The following is a 26305-nucleotide window of genomic DNA, read 5'->3' as shown; positions in this document are numbered from 1 at the left end:
TGGCTCGATCCAAGGATGGGATTCTTATCTCCCAAAGAAAGTATGTTCTTGACTTGCTTTCTTAAACTGGAAAGATGGGTGCTAGACCAGCTGCTACTCCTATTGATATGAGTCATAAACTCTCAGCCTCAGAAGGGACATTGTTAGAAGACAAAGGAATCTTTCAGAGACTTCTTGGGAAACTTTTGTATCTAGGCATGACTCGGCCAGATATTGCATATGCAGTCAGTTGCATTAGCCAATTCATGCATGCTCCTCGAGACACTCATTTGGCAGTTGCAGAGAGAATCCTAAGTTATTTGAAGGGCTCCCCAGGAAAGGGTATTCTGTTTGCCAAGCATGGTCATATGAAACTTGAAGCTTACACCGATGCTGACTGGGCCGGGAACATTGATGACAGAAGATCTACATCTGGGTATTGCAGCTTGGTAGCTAGTAATGTTGTTTCTTGGAGAAGCAAGAAACAATCGGTTGTTGCTCGGTCTTCTGCTGAAGCAGAATACAGGGCCATGGCACATGGAGTTTCTGAATTATTATGGCTAAAATCTTTGATGGAAGAACTTGGAGTTGAATATGACAAGCCAATGATGTTATACTGTGATAATCAGGTTTCCATCAATATTGCTCACAACCCAGTGCAACATGATAGAACCAAGCATATTGAAGTTGACCGACACTTCATTAGGGAAAGGGTCTCTTCGGGTGAAGTGTGTCTTCCTTTCATCACATCTGAAGGACAGTTGGCAGATTTTCTTACCAAAGGCATTCCCAAGGCAAAACTTCAGCATGATACCAGCAAGCTTGGCATGATTGACATCTATGCTCAGCTTGAGGGGGAGTGTAGAGAAGATGGGCCGAATGGCCCATAGGTTGTTTATTCTTCTTGTTATTTTGGGCCCATCCTGTCAATGTTAAGTTTTTTTTTTTAAGTTCTTTGTAAATTCTGCCCAACTAAGGGCCTCCTTGTAATTACTCAAAAATATCTAATAAAACAGTGTTAGAGGGCTAAGATAGAGACTGTTCGAAAACTCTTCTCAGAACCCTCATTGCCAAAACACACAAGTCTCCTCTAAGGTAAAATTGTTGCTTTTATTGTATATGTTGATGATATAATTGTCACTGGTGACTGGAAGGATGAAATCCAGAGGTTGAAGAGTTTTCTTGCCACAGTTTGAAGTAAAGGATCTAGGGCCTCCAAGATACTTCCTTGGAATTGAAGTTGCCCGCTCAAAAAGAGTATCTTCATTTCCCAAAGGAAGTATGTCCTAGATTTACTCCAGGATACTGGAAAAATGGGAGTGAAGCCAGTTGACTCTCCCATTGATCCCAACCATAAATTAGGTGACAGCCAAGGTGAACCTATCAAGGATGTGAAACAGTTTCAAAGATTTGTAGGGAGATTGTTATATCTTTCTATGACCCGCCCAGACATTGCTTATGCTGTTGGTGTCCTTAGCCTGTTTATGCATGCACCTTTGTCCACTCATCTTGAAGCAACAGAAAGAAGCCTCCGATATCTTAAAAAGGCTTCCAGGTGCTGGCTTGTTGCTTCAAAGACACGGGCATTTGAAAGTTGAAGTGTATACTAATGCAGATTGGGCTGGATCTCGAAATGATAGAAAGTCTACTAGTGGCTACTACACCTTCATAGGAGGAAACCTAGTTACCTGGAGAAGTAAAAAGCAAAGTGTGGTGGCCAGATCCAGTGCTGAAGCTGAATATTGAGCAATGGCTCATGGAGTGCCTGAAAGTATGTGGATAAAGAATATGTTGAGTGAGTTGGGTTTTCTAGTGGATAGGCCTATGACCCTATTATGTGATAACAAAGCAGCCATAAACATTGTTGCTAACCCAGTGCTACATGATAGAACAAAGCACATCGAAGTCGACAAGCATTTTATCAAAGAGAAAGTCATCACAGGCGAAGTGTGTACTCCCTATGTCAGCTCTGATGATCAACTTGCAGACATCTTTACAAAAGGACTACACCACTCAAGACATCATGGTTTATGTGACAAGTTGGGCATTATTGATATCTATGCTCCAACTTGAGGGGGAGTGTTAACAGATGTTATTTTATATATGTATAGTACCACAGGGGTACTATTGTACTTTTCCTTTTCTTTATGTTTAGTTGTTGTCGCCCTAGTATAAATATAACATACTACGCCGCCTGCAGTATCTCTTTGGACTCTCAGTCCTCTTGTCTCTTGTCTCCTCTCTCCCTTTCTCTCTTCTTCCTGTGCAACAAACCTCACATTTTAGCTCATAAGCCCTAGCAACATTAAGAGGCTGAGAGTATATTTCCTTCATAACATCCCATATTTCCTTAGCTATTTTGGCCCACAAGTAGTTTCGGCTGTGGTGTGGCTGCATAGAGTTGCACAGCCATGTCATCACCAAAAAATTTTTTTGGACCCACCAAGCATAAGTAGGGTCCTTCTTGGAGGGTTCCTTCACATCCCCTAGCAAGAAGTTCAATTTTCCTCTACCCCCAATAGCCATCATGGCTGATTGGGCCCATTCCAAGCAATTTGATCCATCAAACTTCAATAGTTGTAATCTAAAAGTGTTTTCAGTCATGTTACCTGAACCACCAGTCCCAAAAGCACCTTCCCCTTGGTTCTTGTACTCCATTCTAAGTTAAGAAGAGGCTTTAAACTACTGTGACAAGAAAAAACTGTATTTCAAGGCTAATAACAACCGACCTATGACAATGATTTTGCAGTTAGATAACAGTCAACTACTGTCTTGGGATTGATATCAGTCCTGAGATTTTCTATCCGTACCTCTCTGAGTGAATAACAAAGTCCTTTTGAGTATCAATCTCAAGAAAAGTTACTTACTTTATGAAGAAACTCTCTCCAATCTTAGGACAGCTACTAAAGCCTTCTTGCAACCTCCAAGAATCAGCCGAAGTAAGAATCTTTTTGAACTTTCAGCCCTAAACAATTCTCATGTGGTCGGCTGAATTAAATACACATGAGAAACCCTAGATCTAAGGCTCTGATACCAACTTGAAAGAAGAAGAAGAACTGTTTACTGTATTAGAGAAGTAATATAGGTTCGAAGAGAAGAAAAGAGAGAGAGAAGAGTGAAGAGTGAAGAGTGAAGAGAGGAGAAAAGAAAGAAGGGGTTCGGTGGTTAATAATCTGCCGCCCCATACGCTTCTTTATTTATAGCTTTAGGTTCCTTACAAGAATAGAAATAAACACAAATTAGAAACAATAAGGCCAGCTGGCCCAACTTAAAAGAAATTAGAAACTTCTAATAAAAGAAATTAGAAACTACTAATAAGAGAAATTAGAAACTACTAATAAAAGAAATTAAAAACAACTAGGTGTGGGTATGAAACCACACATACTAGAGCCTGAGTGCGGGTATGGAACCCCAAACTCGTGGCTAACCAACTATTTTCAAGCTCAACTTTGATGGCAGCAGTTTAGGCAATCCGGGTCCTTCTGGTGTTGAGGGAGTGTTTACAAATATAGAGGGGCTAATCATTGCTTTATATTCTGGCCCTATAAGAGTAGGGGATTCAATCAACACAGAAATTCAAGCAGTGTCACAAGAAGCTGAATTTGCCAAGGAACCGAATTGTTAACAATTGTTAATTGAAGGTGATTCCAAGTTGGTGATCCAGTGGTTAAAAGAACCAGAAACAGCAGCCTGGTCCTATAAAGGGGCATTATGAAGATTCAAATGGCTAACTACAAACATGTCAGTCCAATTGCAATGGGAAAGAAGATCAGCAAATGGGTTAGCAGATTTACTAGCTAAACAATGGGTGCATAGGAATCAGATGTTTTGGGCTAAACTGTAATTCTTGCTTTAATCTGCCTCAACTTGGGAACTTTCTCTGTGTATCTTTTATGCTATTAATCTATTAATAAATTCACTCATTATTCATCGAAAAAATGTGTCCATGCCAAACATTCATGAAAATAATTTGTCCATTAGTGTACAGAAGAAAAGAGAAAGAATAGAGAGAAAGGAGCAGCCATTTGGAGAGAAAAATTACTATTCAAATAAACCAGGCTTCTATTTATATCATTTATTCAATAAACAATGAAATTACATCATATCCTAGTTTAATAATAAAACAACATTTACTAAAATGCCCTATTCAAGTATTGAAAGTGAGTGGACTATTGTACCCCTAACTAAGGTGTTAGAGTCAGCAGTCAAGAGGGTATTTTAGTCTTTATATTCTGTTATTAATAGTTGCTTTGTCTCTTTTGTCTCATTTTAAGTTACACGCCCCATACTTAATTAGGGGCATAAGAGACTGTACATTAAAGTCCAAAACATATAAATAAGAAGGTGGTCAGCTGGGAGAGTGTGATTTTTCTCTCCAGCCGTTTCTCTCTATTCTCATCTCCTCTTTCTCTCCTTCTTCTCTACTCTTTCTCTCTTGTTTCTGACCTTGAACTGAACCGGGCATGAACAGTAAAGATAATACTCTCAACACTCCCCCCAAGCTGGTGAGTATATATTCTCTAGACCCAGCTTGGAAATAATAGAGTCAACCTTGGGTATATGCAATGCTTTTGGTGAACATATATGAAAGTCAGATTTGACAAATGGGAGATCCACATCATGATTCTGTAACTTGTCCTGGACAAAATGACAATAAATGTCAGTATGTTTCATCCCCTTATGAAATACTTGGTTTGAAGCAATATGTATAGTAGCTTGGTTGTCATAATGGAGGTGCATGGTGAGTGATACCAGAAATCCCATCTTATCTTTTGAAGTAAACTTTGAACCACTTAAGTTTTCCTGTGGTATAACTCACTTCTTGGTATTCAACCTTGGCGTTGTACTTAGCCGTTAGCAACTATGCTCTACTTCTTACTCTTCCATGTGAAAAGACTCCTGACAAGAATGTCTAGAAACCTGTAGTATATCAATAATTTGAAAGAAAACTAGACCAGTTTGCATCAGTATAACCCGATATACTCAAGTGTGCATGATCCTTAGTGTTGCTCAGTTAGCATAGTCTCTATCCTATTTTTCTTTCTTATACTTGAAAAATCAGAATGAAAAAAAAAATGGAGAAGAAGATGTAGATATGATAGAAAGATTAGAGAGAGTTTAGAGTAGCATAATGAGGCTACACATATTAGTTCATAAAGATATGGAAAAATTACATGCATACCCTTTATTAGCAAGGCTGCAAATGAATTGGATTTTGATCCGTTTCAATTTGAATCCGATTCGTTTATAACGGATTTGAATATCTGCTTATCTTAAACCAATCGAATTTGAATCTAACTATAGAGTTCATTTACTTATCAAGTCAAATTGGGATTGGCCCTGATTCAATCCCATATCAATTCAATTCAATTATATATAATATTATATATAATTATGTACCTATTAACAGACAAATGTACCCAATGTTCTCTATAAACATACATGTGTAAATTTTCAGAAAAAAGTGAAGGCTATTTTCTTTTCAATCCATCACCGCCTACTGCCACTCACCACTGATTTAGAAGAATGTTAAAGAATGTTAGAAGATGGAGGATAGAGATTGAAGAGGTTTTTATGTTCTTTTTTCCCTTTTAAGTTAGTTGGTTTTATGATTTTTTTATTAGCAATAAAATACTTTAATAACTAAGAGAAGAAAAAGTACAAAGGAGCTGGGAGGTTCCCAAGAACTCTTTTTGACATTACCTTCACAATTACAATTCAGCCCAAAAAAAGTTTATCCCTATTAACCCCTTGCTTGGCCAAAGTTCTTCCCACTTCCCAAGCTAACATACCAATCTCCCTTAGAGTTTGTCTATAAGGCCAGGCTCCTAATGTATTGTTTCTTATCTAAGAAATGACTAGCTTTGAGTCTCCTTCCACTTCCAATTGTTTAGCTGTCCTCAGCCCCTGCAACAGTGCCATTATCTCAGCTTTAACAGAATTGCAAATTTCAATAGGGCCTGAATACAGTACCTTGACAACACCATTTACATCCCTAAATACTCCTATTCCTGCCAGTCCCAAGTTGCCTATGGAGCATCCATCAAAGTTCAGCTTCACCTGTGGATCTACCAACAGTTTCAACTCCATTGTATCCTTATCCCTTTTTTTGTAAGAATGTGCCACATCACCCCAAGCTCTCATCACATCATCAACTAAGATGTCCTTGAAGTCTTCTGAAGTTTTTACCCAATGTGCAACCTTTCTTTATAATTTCCACTATCTCCTCCACAGAGTTGCAATCTTTTGATAATTATTCCGTTCCTTGCTTCCCACACAACCCATAGCAGTGCTGCTCTTTCTGCCCTCCACATTAATCTACCTCTTTTTTTGGGCTGCCTTAAGAAGTTCAGACAAAACAAGCTAGCTGCATTCTGGGGTGCTTCCCACTTGCAACCAAATAGAGATTAAACCTTCCTCCAAGCACAATTCACAAAAGAGCAGGATAATAGCAATTGGAAAAATAGTCTCACCGCTTGCTTTGCAAAGAAAGCAAATATTAGGAGAAAGGCACTTATTCAGCCTTCTTCGTTTTTATCCCTTTTAAGCTATTTGGTGTTATGGTTCATAACAAAACCCTAAGCTCTCCATCTTTGTGATGTTGTTGGCATTGGACCAACTGATAGGGCTACAAGAGAAGAATATTCACATAACATGTTCTTCACATTACCATTGAAAACCTGGAACAACCATTGCTCATTGCACCGCATGATATTCAGGGCTCCAAGCCCAAATCTTTATATATTACCAGTATTTTTTCCATTGTAGTCAATTAAGAAAGAAAAAAAAAATCTAGTTATTTATGATTTCCTTTATTTTATTTTTTAAGGGGAGAAATTATACAACCTTTTTTTTCAAGATTCTCCAATATTATTGTTTTATGAATCATATGCTATGTATTCTACATCAATGATCTGCCCCAATAAAACCCGCAATTTAACCTCCAGTTTCTTTTTTTCTATTTTAGATAATATGCAGTGGGTTAATTCCTGTAGAATCTACTTTGTCTTCCTCATTTGGTTTTCAAGATTTTGCTCTATCCCCTGATTATATCCAATTCAACTCTGCTTTCACTGATTAGGTTTTTTCTATTTGTTCCAAGGCATGTTTTTGAAAATCAAATCGAATCGAATTTGAATCGGATATCCAATTATTTAAATGAATTGAATTTCAAAATATGAATTTATATATCTGTCATATTCAAAACAAATTTGGATATACCCCTATCTGAATTCAATTCAATCTGTTTGCAGCCGAACTGATTAGTCAATAGATTATAATAAGTAAAGGAAAAGACAGAAATGCCCCCATTATTAACAAGGCAGCCTTTCAACACTCCCCCTCAAGCTGAGCATATAATCATGCATGCCCAGCTTGCATAGGTCACTATCAAACTTGAGGAAAAGGAAGAAAGTATCAAAAGACAATGAAAAGCAGAAGATATGAATTACTTCTCAAAGAACCTCTCAAGAATATACTAGTGCAATAATTTAATTAATTTTTTAATAAGGATCAAAACAAAGGCTTATAATTTCAGTGCACAAGATCATACAAGCTTTTTGACAAAAAAAAAATTAATGTCATCGATATCCATTAAATAATACATACCACTCTTTTATGCATTTTCTGTAAATTTAATAATTACTTTCATGTTTATTCTACGAAGGCTAATTAAATATAATTTTCTCCTGTCACTATCATTATAACATGAAAGAAAGTTTAAAGTAAGGACCTTTTGGTTTTGGAACAAGGTGAGGGCTCCAAATATATCCATAAGGCACATCAGAAGCAGATCCTTGGGAACCACTTAAATATGTGACAGGTCTTAGCTTCAGTTTTTTTTTCCTGAAATCATTTATCATGTCTCGTATTCCAAGCCAAATCAAAGAATCAACAATTTGATATGACAGCTGCAAAATGTGTCCAGGTTAGAAAAGATTGAGAATAATCAGACAAAACAATGCCTACAGAACATGAGAAATTGCTTCAAAACTAGAAAATCAATAATATGGAAGTATTCATATGAGCTCACTCTATATCCAGCTTGCTGTTTGACACGGGACAAAGGGTGTGGAAACTCACTTGTTGGTCTGTCATCATAATAGAAGATTGACAAAGCACATATTGCACAATTGAAACCTATAATCTTAATAATACAAAGTATAGAGCAGAAAAGAACTCGAAAAGGGAAAATGAAAGAATAATGATCACAAAAGAAAATTATTAGCAACATGGAGGATCTATTACTCATTTACTCAAATAGGACTTACGTCCATGGCATTGTGAAAAATATATGGAGTGGTACTTTTAGTGCTTCAGCTACATGTGTATGCCCTGAAAAAAAAATACAGGTCAGAAGTACATTCAACATTTCAACTTACCATTTTTATGAGTAATATATAGAAATTTTAATTGATACATAATGATGCATGAAGAAAAGTAATCTAAAGCATTATAATGTTTGAAGAGGAGAGAGAGACAGAGACACAGAAAGATTTTGAAGCAGAGAAAGTTTTAACTTACAACAATGTTCTTATGCCCATTACATGCTTGTCTCACTACACTCCCCTTCAAGTGGAGCATGATTTTTTTTTTTATCAATAACAATAACTTTATTAAGAAACAAATCCATGGATGGAACAGGGAGAGGTAAACTCTCTTAGCTCTCCCATAAAGGTACGAGCAGACCAAAAAACAAGAAAATTAGCAATTACAATTGAGGCCAAAACATTGCATCCCTATTCACCCCTTGCTTTGCTAGCCCATCAGCTATGGAATTGGCACTTCTTTTGGCCCGAACCACTTTAACTTCAAAATCCTATGTTAACCACTTGAGCATTTTCCTTTCATTGCTGTAATTCAAGTGGAAGCAGGAATAACACATGCTCAACTTGCTGAGACTTTCAGTCGACAACTTCAGTTTTACAATCCCCTTTGTCAGGAAGTCTGCTAATTGATAATTGGTGGTTACTACTGAAATATGTACTTCTAGTGATGCAGGGGCATTATCGTCCTTTATCTTGTGCTATGTTCACTCTTATAAAATGAGGAGTGGGTGCTACCACACCTTGCCTCTCATTCCTCTGGTTGTTTCTCTTCTATTCTTCTCTTTTCTTATGATTTCAAGGTTGTTATCATGGTATCAGAGCAGGAGATCCGATTGAATCACCTTCCAAGTTCTTTTTTCTTCCTTTTATCTCTTCTTTGTGTGACTGAAGAAAGAAGACTGATTTGGATTTCTTTTGGACTGTTAGGAGGTAACTTGTTGTATAGGGGCATATTGTCATCATTTTGATATATTAATACAAATTCCCTGATTTTTCAGATAAACAAAAGATAGTTTAAACAAAAACAGTTCAAAATACTAGACAATCATAGCAAACCAAGAATAGGAACTAAAAATGTCCAGAAGCAAATGGAAAAGATACAAGATTGTCCAAAAAGAAAAACGGTAAAATAAGTAACAAAAACTAACCATATGCTGGGGGATTTGCAATTATGGCATCAGCTTTAAAAGGAATACTGGAATCAACATCGGGGTTTTTGCATGCATCAAGTAAGGAGAAAATGATTTCCTTTATTTGTCTCCGTTGAATAGGTATTTCTGAAGGTCCAGATGGTAAGAAGCCTTTATTCTTGACCATATCTGCAGGCACAAGCTAGTTGTTATAAAGTAAACAAGAAAATTCATGTTATGTGTTCTGGTAACTTATCTAACTAAAGCTCATCAAGAATATAACAGAGAATTCCAAGAAAACTGTCTTAATTTGCAGTATTAGTGATAGAAACCACATTGAGACTGATGTTCCATGCATGTTTTACACTGAGATTAGGCACAAACAACATTAATTTAGGATTTATTTTGATTAATATAGAATTTAAATTTATTTGTAATTTTCTATTTTTGGGGTTCCTTGCAATTTGCAACTGCTCAATTGTTGTCACAGTAGATGGTCAATGGACCTAGGTTGGAAGACACCACATTGAGTCCCCATATGAAACTCCTCATCCAGATGCCTTCTTTGGCTTCCTAAACCACCACATTCGGTTTCAGTGGTGAAGTCTATAATGTATTGCTACTCCCCTCTCCTCCAACTGACTGCCCCACCATCCAACGTGAAGATATACTCTGAGGTGGATTTTCTGTTTTCTGGACCGAACTGGAAATCTGAGTCAATGTATCCTGGAGGTATGAGATCATCTCAATGATAAACCAGCATATAATGTTTTATCCTCAAACACTTGAGAATATTCTCAACTCTAGTCCAATGCTCCTATCCTGGATCACTCTGGAATCTATTGACCTAGTGTTTTCAAAGTGCGAGGGCCATTTTACACCCAAGGTGCAAGGCGTGTGCCTTTTTGAAGCAAGGTGCAAAAATGCAAAACAAAAAGGCAAAAATTTTAAAAAATGCAAAATATTAAAAATATTAAACACAATATTAATTAAAAATAAAAACCAAAATTTTAAAATAAATGTTTTTTAAAAAACCTATTATCTCAAATTAAAATACATAGACATAACATGTAAAACATATCTAAAATGAAAATTTAAAAATAAAAGCAAGTATAACATATAAAACATATTCAAGCATGTAAACTCTTAGGCTCCGTTTGGTTTGTGGGATGAGGATGAGAAAAAGGGAATATTTCTCTCATTTGGTTTGAGGGAAATAGAGGGATGGGATGAGAAAGAGGTGGGATGAGAGATCCCAAAAACATGGAATCGGGGTCACATCAAAACAGTGCAACCCCGGTGGAAAAACTGAGAAACCAATGTTCATTGCCTTCCAGTGACGAAGACGAACGACGACGAATAGCGATAACGACAAACAACAACGAACAACGACATGAACAGTGCGACCCAATCTATTCTCCATTGTTTTCTTCATCAGATACTAGCAAGGAACCACTATTCATTGCCTTCCCCGTTCGAACAGAGGAGGCGGTGGTGGCAAGAGAACCAGGCAGCGAGAAGAAACGTCGAACCAGACAGTGGAGATCTGAAGAGGTAGCGGTGGAAAAAGAACCAAGCAGCAGCAATTTGCTACCCTGCTACCATCGAGTTGTTGTGGCTCAGTTTACGAATGCGGACCCACGGAATAAGGAGCGTTCCGATCATTTACCGATGGAGACCACACTAGAATACCCCTCGCCTTCATCGGTCTCTGATGGACTAGTCCCTGCGGATAGTAATGCTTCCATCAACTGGTCCTTCGACATGTTCCCAGTGGGATCCGAAGATAGTGTGTTAGATTCTAGAATTTTTCTGGGTTTGACGATTATTTGGCCGACTATTTTCCCTCGTCATTGGATTCCTTGGATGAAGGAACAACGAACTAGGCAACGGTGATCTGAAGAGGCGGCGGCAGAGGAAGCGGCGGTGGCAAGAGGACCAGGCAGCGGTGGCCATCTGAAGAGGCGACTATTTTCCCTTTTCTCTCTTCTCCCTCGCCTTCTTCTTCTTTTTGTTTTTCCCATCTTCCTCCCTCACCTTCTTCTTCTATCGGCGAAGAACCAGCTACTGACATGTTTTTCCTATTATTTTCCCATGTATAAAACCAAACACTAGAAAGTCCAATTTTTACACTTTCCCATCCCATCCCAACCCATCTTTTCCCATCCCACCCAAATCTTCCCACAAACCAAACAGAGCCTTAATCTCTTCATTTTTTTTCTCAATTTCATTACTTCATATAGCTAATGTGATGTTAAACATTATGCATTCCTAATTCTATGAGTCGCCTTTGTACTAAGCCCCTCAAGACAAACCCAAACAAGTCCATATCATGGTCTTAAATTCTTAGTCCCTATAACAAAAGGTTTTATAACTTTAAGTGCCTTTTAAAAATATTGTTTTATTAGGATGAATGAATTTGAAAAATTAAAAAATATAGGGTTTTCGGAGACTCAAGGGCTTGGTCTAGGTTCCAAGGAAAAAGCCCTGGCCCAACCGCTAAGCATAAAAAAATAGACAATGCACAAATTTTCAAAAGGCACACACCTGGGCTGAAGAACAAGGCACCTAGGCGCACCAATCATGCGCCTTGTGAAAGTGTTGCGCCTAGGACCTAGGTGTGGCACATACCCTAAAATGCGCCTCACCTGTGCACCTAGGCAAGCCTTTTAAATCACTGTGTTGACCATCCCAACTACAAAGAAGATATCCAGTCTAGTGCACAACATGACATAAATGAGACTTCCCACAACTGATGAATAGGAAATTTTCTCCATGGGTGTCATAGGGCACTGATCCTTGGAGGGAGAAACCCAATGTCAAAAGGGAAAGAATCCTTTCTTGGATTCCTATGTACTAAACTTGACCAAAATCTTATCTATGTAATTGGCTTGGTTTAACCTGATGATGTTATTCATCTAGCCTTGCAGAAACTTGATACCAAGAACATAGTATGCATCCCCTAAATCCTTCATAGCAAAGTTGCTACGAAGCCAGAGCTTCACTGTAACAATATTCCCACATCATTCTTATTGAGTATTGGAAGAGCTAAAAAACTTGATTAAACAAGGCCGAAATTTAAAAAAAAAAAAAAATCCAGCCCAACCTAATAACAGGTTTCTTAGTATTTTGAAATCTGAATTTCTGGGTCGATCTTGCACTAAACTAGACCATATTTAAAACCCAAATTTAAAACTGATCCTACCTGATACAAAGTCCATGGAACGCAACTCCCATTGATTCATGCCTAATATCAGACCCAAATCGGTCTCCAACTGAAAATGGCGCAGTTGTATGTGCAAAGCTGATTTAGCAACACCGTTTTAGCAAAACTGAAACCCAACTTGCTTGGATCGATGTAAGTATGTGAACCTAGTATCCTCTGATATTTTTCTTCAAAAACACAGCAAAGGGCTGATGAAAATCAGCCCCTACAACAACTGGTTCAAACAAGGGTTTTTTTGTATAAAAAGGGAGAAGAGAAAGAAGGTAAGAGAGTGGAGAAAAGGATGGCTCACCCTCTCCCCCTTACCCCCTTATATATAGCACTCTTCTAATCCTATTAGGAGCTAATCCAAATTAAATTTGGATTAGGACTTAATCCATATTGAATAAGCACATTCTCTTCTTAAGAGAATGGACACTCCATTCCCATATCCATACCAACAATCAATCCAGTAGAAATCACTGTTTGGAAATCTAGATGAATTCTTTGTGAAGAGAAAGAAGAAGAGTTTCAACAATAGAGAAGAAAGAAAGAGTAGGATGTCAACCAGAATTGAATTAGTTCTGGCCGCCAACCCCTCATTATATTTTATACTTAACTTAAAAGAATAAGACATTACAAGAATGCCCTTAGTAGGGCAGCTACTAAAGTAGCTGAACAATCACAACTTAAAAACATAAGCTAATGAGCCTAAAGCCCAACAACTGCCTAACTTAACAACTTAAAAATATAAGAGCTAAATAACCAGGCCCAATAACTAGAAATCAGCCCAACTCAACACTCCCCCTCAAGTTGGGAGTAAATGTGTCACATTCCTAATTTGCGTAGATCATGCTCCAGCTTGTTCCTTGCAACACCTTTTGTGAGAACATCAACAAACTGCAGATAAGAAGCAATGTATAGGAGACAAACTTCCCCAGAAGTCGCCCTTCCTCTGATGAAATCTCTATCTACTTCAATGTGCTTTGTCCGGTCATGCTGAACTAGGTTATGGACAATGTTGATTGATGCCTGGTTATCACAGTACAACATCATAGGTTCTTTTGCCTGTACACCAATCTCTCCTGTCAGGGAACGGATCCAAAGAAGTTTTGAAACTCCATGTGTCATGGCCCTGTATTCAGTTACAGCACTTGATCTTGCCACCACTGTCTGTTTCTTACTCTTCCACGAGACAAGGTTACCCCCAACAAGGGTGCATACTCCTGAAGTAGATCTCCAATCATCAAGGCATCCTGCCCAATCTGCATCTACATAAGCCTCTAGTTTCAACTGTCCATGATCAGCAAACAATATGCCTCTACCCAAGTGTCCCTTCAGATAAGCAAGAATCTTGTCAACAGCCTCCCAATGTTGGACTCGTGGAGCATGCATATAATGACTTGCCACACTGCATAGCAATCGCCCCACAAGTCTGATATCTCCCAATGTCCTTTACTGGCTCACCTTCTGATGCATTACTGTGATTCTGATCAATAGGACTACTGGTTGCCTTTGTTCCAAGCTTCCCTGTTTCTTGTAGAAGATCCAAGACATACTTCCTCTGAGAGATAAAAATTCCATGTTTTGATCTTGTAATTTCAATGCCTAAGAAATATCTGAGTTCTCCAAGATCCTTAATTTCAAATTCTCTATGTAGATTCTTTTTCAGATAATCAATCTCACTTAGGTCATTCCCTGTGACAACAATATCATCAACATAAACAATTAGACTGACACCAAGGATCCCCTTCGCTTCACGAACAAGGTATGTGTTAGACAGTTTTGTATGCCCTTAGCTCCAATCAAGATGATGTACTTTATGAGTTTATTGCAAATGAATAAAAGTGCATATTTGATTCATGTTCCCTTGGTATGTTTCTGTGTAATACCTTAAACTGGACACTTAATGAGACTCGTGTTAGTTTAGAATGTTCACAGCCAGTGGGTCGGTCTGGGGAGACCTATCCTGACAAGGCTAACACTGTGGTGCCACCAAGTCGGTTGGGGTGACCTGTCTCAGCTGCCAGGGTGAGACCCTAGGCACATACAATATAGGATTAATTGAATCTATGAACTGGACCAGATTTCCAGTATTGCACTAGACCTTGGAGATTGATGGGCAAAAATGGAAAGTTGCACTCGACTCCTAGACCCGATTATGATACTGCACTAGGTGTCGGATTGGGTTGTCTTTGATATATTAATCAGTGACATCCTTAGCGAGAGTCAAAACCTGGGTATGTTGGGACAGTCTGAGAATTTATCCGAGTGGGTGATCATAGTAACAGGATCAGCCCCTTTGTCTGACAAAGGTAATGATCGAGGATGCTCTCACTGATGGAAACCAAGACTGTCGACGGCCGATTTCAATCGTTGAGATTTGTTTTGCAAAATATATTTTATATGAGATATAAAAGTATATATATTATGGTTTCGAAATCATTTGCAAAAGGTTTTAGGTCCTGGGATCCATATAAGCAGAGAGTGCAGCATTGTTCCTTGTAGCCAAGGGAGAGGTCCTCTCTTGTCGGGCAGTGTATGATCATTATGGGCTAAAAGGTTAAGTGCAAAACCATTGAGGATAATGCCTGATGGGCTAATCTTGCATCTGCCCACAGTCCCTAGGTGTTACAAGGTGGCTTGGCCCAAGGACCACTTAGTGTAAGTGTTGGGCCCATAGAGCCCATTTGATGGGTTTCAGGGGGTGCATTGTCCATAACAATGTATTCGACCAGGCCTTGTAACAAAGGCTAGGCCGAACCCATGTGGCTGATGTGTAGATCAATGCTTGGGTTCCATGCCATACAAGGAACCCCAACTGGGCAACAGTTAAGGTTAAGTGAGCACATAAGCTTAATGGGCTTAAAGCCCATTTCGAACTGGGCTATTTAATTAGTTAATAATGGGGGCGAATTCTGAGATGGATTAGCAGATAGGATAGGGTCTTGACCCTATCCACTCAGAGAGTCCAGATCTGAATGTGATTCAGATCTAGAAACCTCCTGATGAGATTAGGAGAAAGCTAATCTAATCTGCAAATAAGATAAGGGTTTATCCCTATCACCTAAAGAGAGGTCTTATCCAAATATGATTTGGATAAGCAGCTCCTAATTGGATTAGGAGCTGATCTTTTAGGTTAACAAAAGGAGGGGCGGCAGCCTTTAGAACATACAATCAGGTTTTCTTCAGAGCTGAAATCATAGAGAAAAAAGAATTAAGCAACTCTGCAGAATTCTTTCTTGTCGCCTCCCTGTTCTTTCCACCCTGTTTGCCAGTTCGATCTCCAGTTGTGGGAGAAGTCAAGATTCGATCTTGACATCAGTTCTTTAAGAAAGAATTGATAGGAAGCTGTGCTCACGTGCCATCCTATTGATTCTTGCGAATGACAGAGTTCTTGGAGAAGAACACTACTGATTCTGCTCCATCCTGCACTGCGCCATCTTCAGTGGGAGCAGTCTTTGGATCCTTCCTTGGGCATGAACACCTTCGTTGGGGGATACTATTTCTCCGTATCAAGTATAATCTTTTCCTACTTCTTTTGGTTCAGATCTGGTTCAGTTTATGGTTCAAGAATGATCCTTGAAAATATGATTTTCTAAATAGGGAATGCGATTCCCAATTGAAGGGAGAGAAAAATTTTTGAAATTCGCCCCCTTATTCTGCAATCTTTGGGCATCCATGTGATGGATATCCTATCCCTTCAGTATGGTCAGATTGAGTCTGAGTGTAGCCAAAAGCAACCACGGCTTTCCTGAACCTGTCAAGCCATGCTTTGGGAGACTGCTTTAAGCCATAAAGTGACTTCTTCAGTCTGCATACCTTTCCCTTTTCAACATCACTGTAGAAACCAGCAGAAAGATCCATATACACTTCCTCTTGCAAATCTCCATTTAGGAAAGCATTCTTCACATCAAGTTGAAACAGGGGCCAAGAGTATGTGGCAGCAAGAGAAAGAAGTATCCGAACAGAGATCATCTTTGCAACTGGTGCAAAGTTCTCTAAGTAATCAATGCCATAGGTCTATGTGTACCCTTTTGCAACAAGTCCGTATCGGCGGAATCTAGAGACTCCAAGGAACCAACAGGAAGTGATGTGAGCTCTATTGCAATGGAATAAACCTCCCTGTAAAGTCTCTGTCGTGAGTAACGCTGAGAATCAGGACGCAAGGGAGGTGGTAAGGTAGGTGACAATAGGAGGATTAGGCACAGGAGTGGGCATAGGAACTGGAACTGGAAGAGGGATAGACTAGTCACTCACTTCCCCAAAACACTCCCCCTGACAAGGATTCTTCGAGAAGTATGTAAACTCAAAAAAAGTGACATCCATAGTAACATACCGACTCCCAGAAAATGGATCATAGAAGTAGTACCCTTTCTGATTTTCTGCATATCCAAGGAAGACACACTTCTTTGCCTTCGGATCAAGCTCCGAACGATGATGACCAAGAATATGTGCAAAGAAAACACACCCAAACACTTTGAAAGGAATATGGAACATCTCCCCCTCAAGAAAAATGAGGCTGAATGGGTGCTGAATCCAAGTATACGGGAGGGCACCCAATTAATCAAAAATACTGTTGTGAGAACTGCACCACCCTAAAACCGAACTGGAACTATAGATGTGATCATCATGCTTCTTGCAATCTCAACAATGTGTCTATTCTTCCTTTCTGCAAAACCATTCTGCTATGGACTATAAGAACAACTACTTTGATGGACAACACCATATTCTAATAAATATGAAGCATGGTGTTTTCAAAATATTCCCCGGCATTGTCTGATCTGAACACCTTTACTCGTGTTCCAAACTATGTTAGCACCATCTAATGAAATTGCATTACCAATGGTGGTACCTCATCTCGGGATCTCATCAAGTAAATCCAAGAATGTCGAGAGAAATCATCCGCAAATAAGAGAAAATATCGATAACCACCCAAAGAAGGAACATGATAAGGTCCCCACACATCAGAACGAATAACATCAAAAGGAGATAAACATCTTTTATTACTAGCTTTAAATGAATGTCTACAATGCTTTCCAAGTTGATAACCTTCACACTCCAGACTTGACAAACTAACAGACTCAAATAGCTTTGGAAACAAAAGACTCAAAGAAGAAAAAGGCAAATGAACTAAACGATTATGCCAAAGCATAATTTGACTCATAGACCCTGACTCACAGACCTCTTGACATGATGACTCTAATGAGGAAGCACATCTAGGAGGTAGATTCCATTCACTTCAAAATCTTTGAATCCAGATCCTACAAGATACAATGACCAGGAGAAAAAATTACTGAACAGTTCAAGTTCTTAATCAAACTACTAACGGATAACAGATTAGTACTCAATCTGGGAACATGAAGGACAGAGGGAAGGGAAATGGAATCACTAATCTTGACAGACCCCTTCCCAGCAATGGGAACATGAGATCCATCAGCTGTGGAGACCCTGTATTTACCAGAACAGAGCCGATAAGAAGAAAAAATAATAGAACTATGGGTCATGTGCTCTGAGGCTCCAGAATCTATAATCCAAGGAGGTCCCTCCTTACCTGAAGAAGAAACATAACTTGCAATGGCATGTGAACTACCTATGTGAGCAAAGGAAGTAGAGTGTGCTCCACCAGAACCACCTGTACCTGGCTATCCACCTATTGTTGAACTAGAACTGGTTGTATCCCGCTGGTTCATAAACTACCCATACCTCTAAGTTCGGCCCTTACTACAGCAGCTACAACAGACTCTAGAGTAGTTGTAGTAGGAGGGGCCGGAATATCACCAATGACTGCCATGTGAGCATTTCCCTTTTTATTTTTTGAGTTTATTCGGCACAAGATGGGGATGAAGCTTCCAACAAGTATCTCTTCTGTGTTTAGGCTTCTTACAGTAGTCACAGATCAAATCCTTTTTGTCTTCCTTCTTGATTTCACTGCTACCCCGGTCTCCACCTTGTTTAGGTCTCACAATGCTAACCATGGCTGATTGATCAAACCCAGAATTTTTCATCATCACATTTCTCCTCTCTTCCCCTGACACAAAGGCATATGCCTAGGAAAGAGTAACACTGTCCCTGGAAAGAATGTGTTGTCTTGCAATATCATATTCGGGATTAAGGCCAGCAAGAAATTCAAACACCCTATACTTCTCTAGGAGCTTCTGTTGGCAGTTGCATCCTTAGTGGTTTCCCAAACAACTGTCTCCAAATGGTCAATCTCCTGCCACAGGGTTTTAAGGGCCGAAAAGTAAACAACAATAGGTCTATCTATCTCCCTACCTTGTAGCAATAATCTGATTTCTCAACTGATAAGTCCTAGCAACATTCTCCCTCTATGAATAGGTTTCTGCAACCCCATTCCATATTTCCTTGAATATATTTGCCCACAAAAAATTTTTACTTATATGGGGCAGCATGGAATTACACAACCAAGTCATCACCACATAGTTCTCTTGTACCCACCGGGAGCTGTTAGTTTCGAGTTTCACTTCTTCACCAGTGATCTACCCTAACTTCTCACGAGCACTAATGGCCATCTTTGCAAATTGTGACCATTCTAAGTAATTCGAACCATCCAACTTAACTATAGTAATGGTCTCAGCCCCGAAAAGGTCTCCAACACCTCCTCCCACTGGTCCCATTTCACTCTTGGGCTTGTTTTCAACTCCGTTACCCTCCATACTTCTCAAAAAGGGGATAGAAGATTACTGTAATATGCAAGAATATCAAATAAATCACTTTTTCTACCAACAACGCCCTTCTGGTGCCCTAGATGGTCCTTTCACAAAATATTGCTTTTCTGTGGGACAAGAGATGAGAGAGAAGAGGCAACTGCTCTCTCCAGAGACCTCCAAATTAGGCAGAACTTGAACTGCCCCCTATAGAGAACTCCAAGGAACCCTAAAAATTTAGGGTGCCACTTCCTAGGTCAAAACTAAAGAGTCCAACAGAAACAGGACTCCCCCCTTTCTCTAGTTTTCCCTGATTTTGATGGGAAACCCTAGACCAGCTACAGGGAAAAACAAATCCACCAAAAAATCCAAAAACTAGGCTTAACTGAGATCCTTGATCAGCCTCTTAAATCACCATGCAATCGGCCGATCTAGGGTTGCATGAGAAAACAGCTCAAGGAACCTTCGGCTTGCTCTGATACCAAGTACAAATCACTGTTTGGAAATCTAGATGAATTCTTTGTGAAGAGAAGAAGAAGATGAAGAGTTTCAGCAGTAGATAAGAAAAGAGAAGAAAGAAAGAGTAGGATGTCAACCAGAATTGAATTAGTTCTGGCCGCCAACCCCTCATTATATTTTATACTTAACTTAAAAGAATAAGAGATTACAAGAATGCCCTTAGTAGGGCAGCTACTAAAGTAGTTGAACAGTCACAACTTAAAAACATAAGCTAATGGGCCTAAAGCCCAACAATTTCCTAACTTAACAACTTAAAAATATAAGAGCTAAATATTTGGGCCCAATAACTAGAAATCGGCCCAACTCAATAGATCAATGTTAAGTTGTCATGTGATTTCTTAAACTAATCTCATTAGTTATGGGCCCAAGGCCCATATTCTTTAATGGCTCACATATCTAGGCGTTCATCGCCACATAGGCCTGAATATTATATGGTGGGATCCACAAAGGCCTCAAACAAGTTCACATGGGTTCAAACCTAACCCTAGAAAGGGGCAAGTCGAATTCACTACTTAAGGGCAATGAACCCTTGAGCCAATCAGCTTGGGCTCAGTTTGGGCCCAACACTTAAACACAAGTGATCCTTGGATTTAGCCACCCTATGAAGACCCAAGTATAATGAACTTATGTAAGATAAAGCTCATCAGGTTATCAGCCCTCTAAAGGTCACTTGCCCTTAATCTCCCAACCCTTAATAGTCAAAACACTGCTCATAGGGAAGGACCTTGTAGAGAGAGACTGGGCCAAATGGGCCCTAGTATTTGTTTTATGTTTAAGCAGTGTTTTATTTATTTTATGTGTTAATGGGCCTTTCTTTATGGGCATGTTAACTTCTTTTTAATTTCTTTTAAGTTATTGCTTAGTTGGCCGCCCACTTAAGGACAAACATGTAATTAGCCTAATTAATTCAGATTAATAAAAGATTAGTGAAGGGAGAGAAGAATCTATCGAACTCTTTCTCCTTTCTCTTCTTCTTCTCCATCTTCTTCTTCTATTCTGCTGTAATCTTCTTTTCTCCCTCTTTCTTTGCTGCTATAATCAGTATTTTTTTCTATCAGATTTGAAGGAGAGATTTACATCTTGGTATTAGAGCAATTCTTCCTCCTTTTTTGTTTTTTCTTTTTTTTCCCATACACCCTTCGATTAGAAGAATGCATGGAGATAAGTTCTTGATCAATCAGAGGACTATTTGCAAAGTTGGTAGAGAATTTGGAGAGTTAGAAACTGGCCGAAGATTGCCAAGAAGTGAAATTATTTTTTTGCCCAAAACCCTAGTCGTCTAGAAAGTTTTCAAGTTACAGGTTAAGGAGAAGGATTGGGTGTGGCGCTCAGGGCTTGGGAGGTTTATTTTGATCCCCAGAAGTGTGCGGTTGAGATTTGAAGAAGGTTGGGAAGCTCTAGTAGGAGGGGCTACCTCTTCTATCTTTCTCCCCAACAGTTGGGTGCAATGAAACCTTAGTATTTGAATCTCTTGGTACTGGACTGACCTTAGTTAGGTCTATAAAGACTGAAAAACTAGTTTTTTTTTTTGTCTGATCAATGGAGCAATCTGGAAGTGAAATGAAGCTAATGTCGGTATCTGATATTGGTCCAGTAGATTCGTTTTTTACTAGAGCGACCACAATTAAACTAGATGGAACTAATTATCTAGCCTGGGCACAGTCTGTACGAATTTATGTTTGTAGTAGAGGTAAACTACGGTACCTCACAGGCAATATGGTGAAATGGGTGCAGGAGAACTACACAGTGATTGGATGGTTAGTCAGCTGTATGCAGCCCCATATAAGTCAACATTACCTCTAGATGACTTCAGCCATGTAGATTTGGTATAGTGTTACAGAAACATATTCACAGAAGTTAAATGTTGCGAGAGCCTATAAGTTGAAGAGTGATGTTAACAATCTGAGACAGGGGAAGAAGAGTGTAGCAGTTTACTACTCCATGTTGAAGTCATTATGGCAGAAAATTGATGTTATGGAGACGGTTGTATGGAAGAGCACTAAGGATGCAGAGACATTTAGAAAACTGGTGGAACAAAACAAGGTGTTCGAGTTTCTTATAGGACTCAACCCTGAATTTGACATTACTAGGCAAAACATCTTGGCCAAAGATGAGGTCACTCTTGCTCAAACATATGCTATGGTAAGTAGTGAAGAGAGTAGGCAACAAGTACAGTTACAGGGACCACCTACAGAACACTTTGCACATGTTGGAATAAAGCCGAAAGGGCAGACTGAGAAGAAAGAAGTGATGTGAGTACTGCAAGAAACCAACATACTAAAGACACTTGTTGGAAACTTCATCCACACCTTCTTCCGAACAAGTTTCGAAACAACAACAATAACAACAACTTTAAGAAGAATGGTCAGACTGGGAAGCCTAAGAATGCTAATGTTACCACTATGCCTAAAGGTGGAAATAGAGAAAGTGAAGAAATATCAACTATGGAGCAACTAGCAGCAGTAAAGGCAGAATTTGAAAACTATGGGAGGTTACTTATTCACTTAGAGACCACTGTTTCAGCATCCAACCCTTCAAGCAACACCTCACCATTCGCATTTGCTCACTCAAGTACTTGTGCTTCTACAAATCAAAATATTGTTTCAGGTAATCATAAAATCCCTTGGATTATTGATTCTGGTGCATCAGATCATATGACCAGTTTATCTAACCTCTTGTTCACATCAGCTCCTCTCTGGTAGAGAGAAGATATCCCTTGATGATGGGTCTCTTGCTACCATCTCTGGCAAAGGAGATATCAAAGTCTCTGACACTCTTGTCTTATCCTTTGTTCTTCATGTCCTCAAGCTTAATTGTGAATATATATCTTGATGTACATTATTAGTATAGCCCTTGCTGTACAGTACTCTTATTATTTTATTTGTTCTTTTTATCTTTCAACCCTATAAGGGCATTCTTGTAATTGTACATATCTTTTAATATAAAAGGGGCTCTTTGGGGTGGGGATCGACTATTCTTGACACCCCTGAATCTGCTCTCTCTTGTTCTCAGTTCTGTTCACATGGTATCAAAGCAGGTCATCCATATCAGTTTGGGAGTTTTGGTTTCTACACAAAATTAAAGAGTGTTCTTCAAGGTTTCCACTAGTACTGTTCGGATTCTGATCTGGATCTACTTGAGGGTTGTTTCGATCAGCACAAAAACCCTCCTTTTTTCTGAAAAAGACGCCTGACAGGTTGGTTTTTCACACTTTTCTCTCTTTCGGCTGATCCAATCAGCCTATAACTCTAGATTTGGTTTCGCCCTAGGCCCCTCTTGCCCTCCAGTCACTTGGATCTCTTTTCCATCTCCTTTTTGAAGGGTTTTTGGTCCCTTCTTTGGTTCGAAGGTCCTGAAACTTACCTTTTTTGGATGGTCAACATTTTCTTTGTTTGCTGAAGTTGTTTGGACCCCTCTCTAGACTTCTTTGGATTACTTTAGTGATGGCTCGCCTTTTCCTCCTATTGGGCAGCAGTAGATTGCTGTTCAGACTAGTTTTTTGGACTATTGCCAAACCCTATTTTTGCTGCTTTATGCTGTAATGGCTTCAGACAAAGAGGATATTATTCCTGTGAAGATGAAGGACAAAATTATGGGATATGGAAATTCTACAGAGCATTTTCCAAAAGATGATGGTTCTTTCTCTCAGCTACCCCATTTTGTTGTGGGGTGTAGGTACATTAAGTCTGATGGATAATGCCATGTTGTTGTTGGCACGTGTTCTGGCGAGAATAGCTACCTCCAGATTAGAGCTCTACAGAAGTGGAGAGAAATGGAGTTCGTGCAGGCAGGTTGGTGGAGGAGATCCTTGAAGATAGAAGCAAAAAAATTCTTGTTCAAAGAGATGAGAATCAAGGGAAAGGTAAGCCTGAAAGTAAGGGAAGCGAAAAAGGGTACAATATTACTGGAAGGATTAGAAGTGATCAAGTGGCTAAGAGAGTTCATAGCTGGAGCCTGTTCATAAGGTAAGCAGATAAACTGGCAGGATTTTAGTACATTAGAAGGGAGAAGATATGTTGTTGAATGTAAGAGGAACAGAAAAGGCTTCTTTATAGCTTTGACTGAATTTTTTGGTAAAGGACGAAGGCAACCGGTGTGTCTACCAGCAGGAAAACAGAACCAAGGTTGGGGGGAAGTTGACTGGTTATTCAAGGAGTTTTTATCTCAAAGAGTAGCAAATGATAAAAAAGCCTCCATAAGGGAGGAGAAGGCATATCTCAGCAACAGCAGGGTCGTAGAACAAGGGCCAGTGATCATGACAAAAACAAAAGGCCAATGCAGAATGGTGGGAGGTCTAGAGAGAGAAGAGTGGGATAGTAAGTTTGTGATACAAACCAAGGAAAAGGTTAATGATTGGAGGAGGGTAGCTGACTTACTGGAAACCAGGTTGAAGCTGAAGAGTGTCTTCATAGTAACCCCTTCGATAACTGTAAAGCCCTCCTAGATCCAATAGAGAATGAATTGGAAATATCAGCTATCAATGTTCAAGCTGATTTCGGATCATTCAGTCTTTAAATGGAATCCAACTGTTAGAATGTTAGAATGAAGTCTCTTTGTACGAGTGTTCGGCTGATAAGATTTCTTATTAGCCCATACTTAAGTTTAAGTTATCCTGTAACGGGGCCTGTGTTAATGGGCCTAAACCTGTTTAATGTTTTAAGTTAACTGGGTGTCCCACTACTAATCAGGGGCATTCCAGTAATTACTTGTATTATTGTACTACATTCAAATATAAATAATAGCATGGTTGACTGGGCAGTCCAGTTCGACATTCACAGCATATCAGTGGTGTTCTTCTCCTCTCCTCTACTTCGAGTACAGCTCCCAAGCTCACATGGTTTCAGAGCACTAGCTTCTCTTTGGTTTCAGCCGGCACACTAGCTTCTACTCTCTCTTCTCTTGTTGTTCTTTCCATCTTCTTTCTTCTTTTCTGGGTTGCTGAAAAAACTAGGGTTGTAAGAGAACAAAGCAGATTCGAACCTAGGGTTTCCCTTGGTTGTAGGGCTCAAGGGAGGTAAGGCCCAGAGTGGATGTCCTACTAGGTTCTTTTTTCAGCAAATAGTAGCTATTTGGCTACTAAGAGAGGTCTGTATAGGACAGACCTAGTTGAGGACTGATTTCAGCAGTCCTAACCCTAGCCCTAGCCGAAAGGGGGAGAGCTTCTCCACAACTGCAGCTTCGAAGCCCCAGCAAAACCAGCATAGCACAGTGGAAAACAGCTCCAAGTTCAGGTTGGTTATCAGTCTGGAACCTCTCACCACTGCTGTACCCGAACTGCTTCAGCTCAAGTGAAGATTACCTAGGGAGCTGCCAGCTCCAGATTGTCCAGCACTGTGAACACTTCGGCGAGCTCTAAACCTACTCTAAGACTGAAGTCAGCATGTCCTCACTATCCGGAGAAGTTTCCTCCAGAGATAACAGACCTGCCACAAGGTTCTCTAACCTGGAAAACCCTAATCTGCACATTTTACAGATTACAAACGTGTTACTGGATGAATATAACTTCAGAGAGTGGTTCGTCTCAGCAAGGCTGTTCATTACTTCTCGTGATCTCACAGGCTATCTGGATGGAGACAAGAAAGAACCTGAAGTTGGCAGTCCTGAGCATGTCGTGTGGCGCAAGGAGAATGCCACAGTCATGTCTTGGTTGCTGGCCTCCATGACTCCTCGGGTGGCTAGAACTGTTCATCATTTCCCCACAGCCGCTAAGATTTGGGAGAAAGTATCCAAGACCTACGACCAGAAAAAGAACAATGCTAGAATCTACAGATTGAACCAAGATATTGCAGCTCTGAGGCAAGGAGACATGTTGTTAAGGGCCCGGGAATAGGATCTCGTCACGGGCCGGTCCATGGGAAAACCCTCCTGTTTTCCCTTGTCCCTTACTTTTCTTGAGGTACCTATCTTGGCGCCTTGGTGATTTGTTCAAGAGATCACCAACTCTCCTTACCCTCTTCTTGACTGAATATTCGATGCCTTTACTCAATAATAGTGGCTCCTTAAATAGGAGTTTACAAGAGTCCTGTTCTTAGGGAGACTCCTTGCTGAATAGGGAGACCTCCAGTGACCTCCAGCTCTATCTTGATAAGATAAGACTGATAAGATAAGATAAGTCTCTCTTAATCCTAATCTAATAAGATAAGTCTCTCTTAATCCTAATCTTATAAGATAAGGCAACCTAATAAGATAAGATAAGATAAGGTAATCTAATCCAATCTGCCGAACTGATAAGAATATTGTTGCTACCGAATTGGATAGGATGAGAACATCGGATCACTGCTGCTGCCAGCGGCAATGATATTTCTTCCCGAGGAACGCGTCCATATCATTACTCCCTTCTTGGACTAAGAGCTTGTCCTCAAGCTCGAACTTAGGATATGTGGCTTGGAACTCAGTCAAGGGGATCCAGGTGGCTTCGGCTGTTGATAGGCTGTCCCATTCCACCAAAACTTCAAGAATACCTCGATTGATACAGGA

The 26305-nt window shown here is 39.6% G+C and overlaps 1 protein-coding gene across 4 annotated transcripts in view; it reads right to left on the bottom strand.

The window, feature by feature from the left end:
* Positions 1-26305, bottom strand: part of SGT (UDP-Glycosyltransferase superfamily protein) — a 104055-nt gene that overhangs the window by 28883 nt on the left and 48867 nt on the right. For all 4 annotated transcript variants that reach the window (XM_088956390.1, XM_088956392.1, XM_088956391.1 and 1 more), the window contains exons 5-8: positions 9455-9625; positions 8250-8313; positions 8012-8069; positions 7712-7889 (exon numbers count right to left, since the gene is read on the bottom strand). In XM_088956390.1, the coding sequence (XP_088812516.1) occupies positions 7712-7889; positions 8012-8069; positions 8250-8313; positions 9455-9625 (471 nt within the window). The remainder of the gene's footprint in view (positions 1-7711; positions 7890-8011; positions 8070-8249; positions 8314-9454; positions 9626-26305) is intronic.

The sequence above is a fragment of the Nelumbo lutea genome, chromosome 1 (genome assembly GCF_056320005.1).
Source record: "Nelumbo lutea isolate HS-2025 chromosome 1, American lotus-T2T, whole genome shotgun sequence".
Taxonomy (NCBI): Eukaryota; Viridiplantae; Streptophyta; class Magnoliopsida; order Proteales; family Nelumbonaceae; genus Nelumbo; species Nelumbo lutea.
This window is presented reverse-complemented; position numbering and strand designations above follow the sequence as displayed.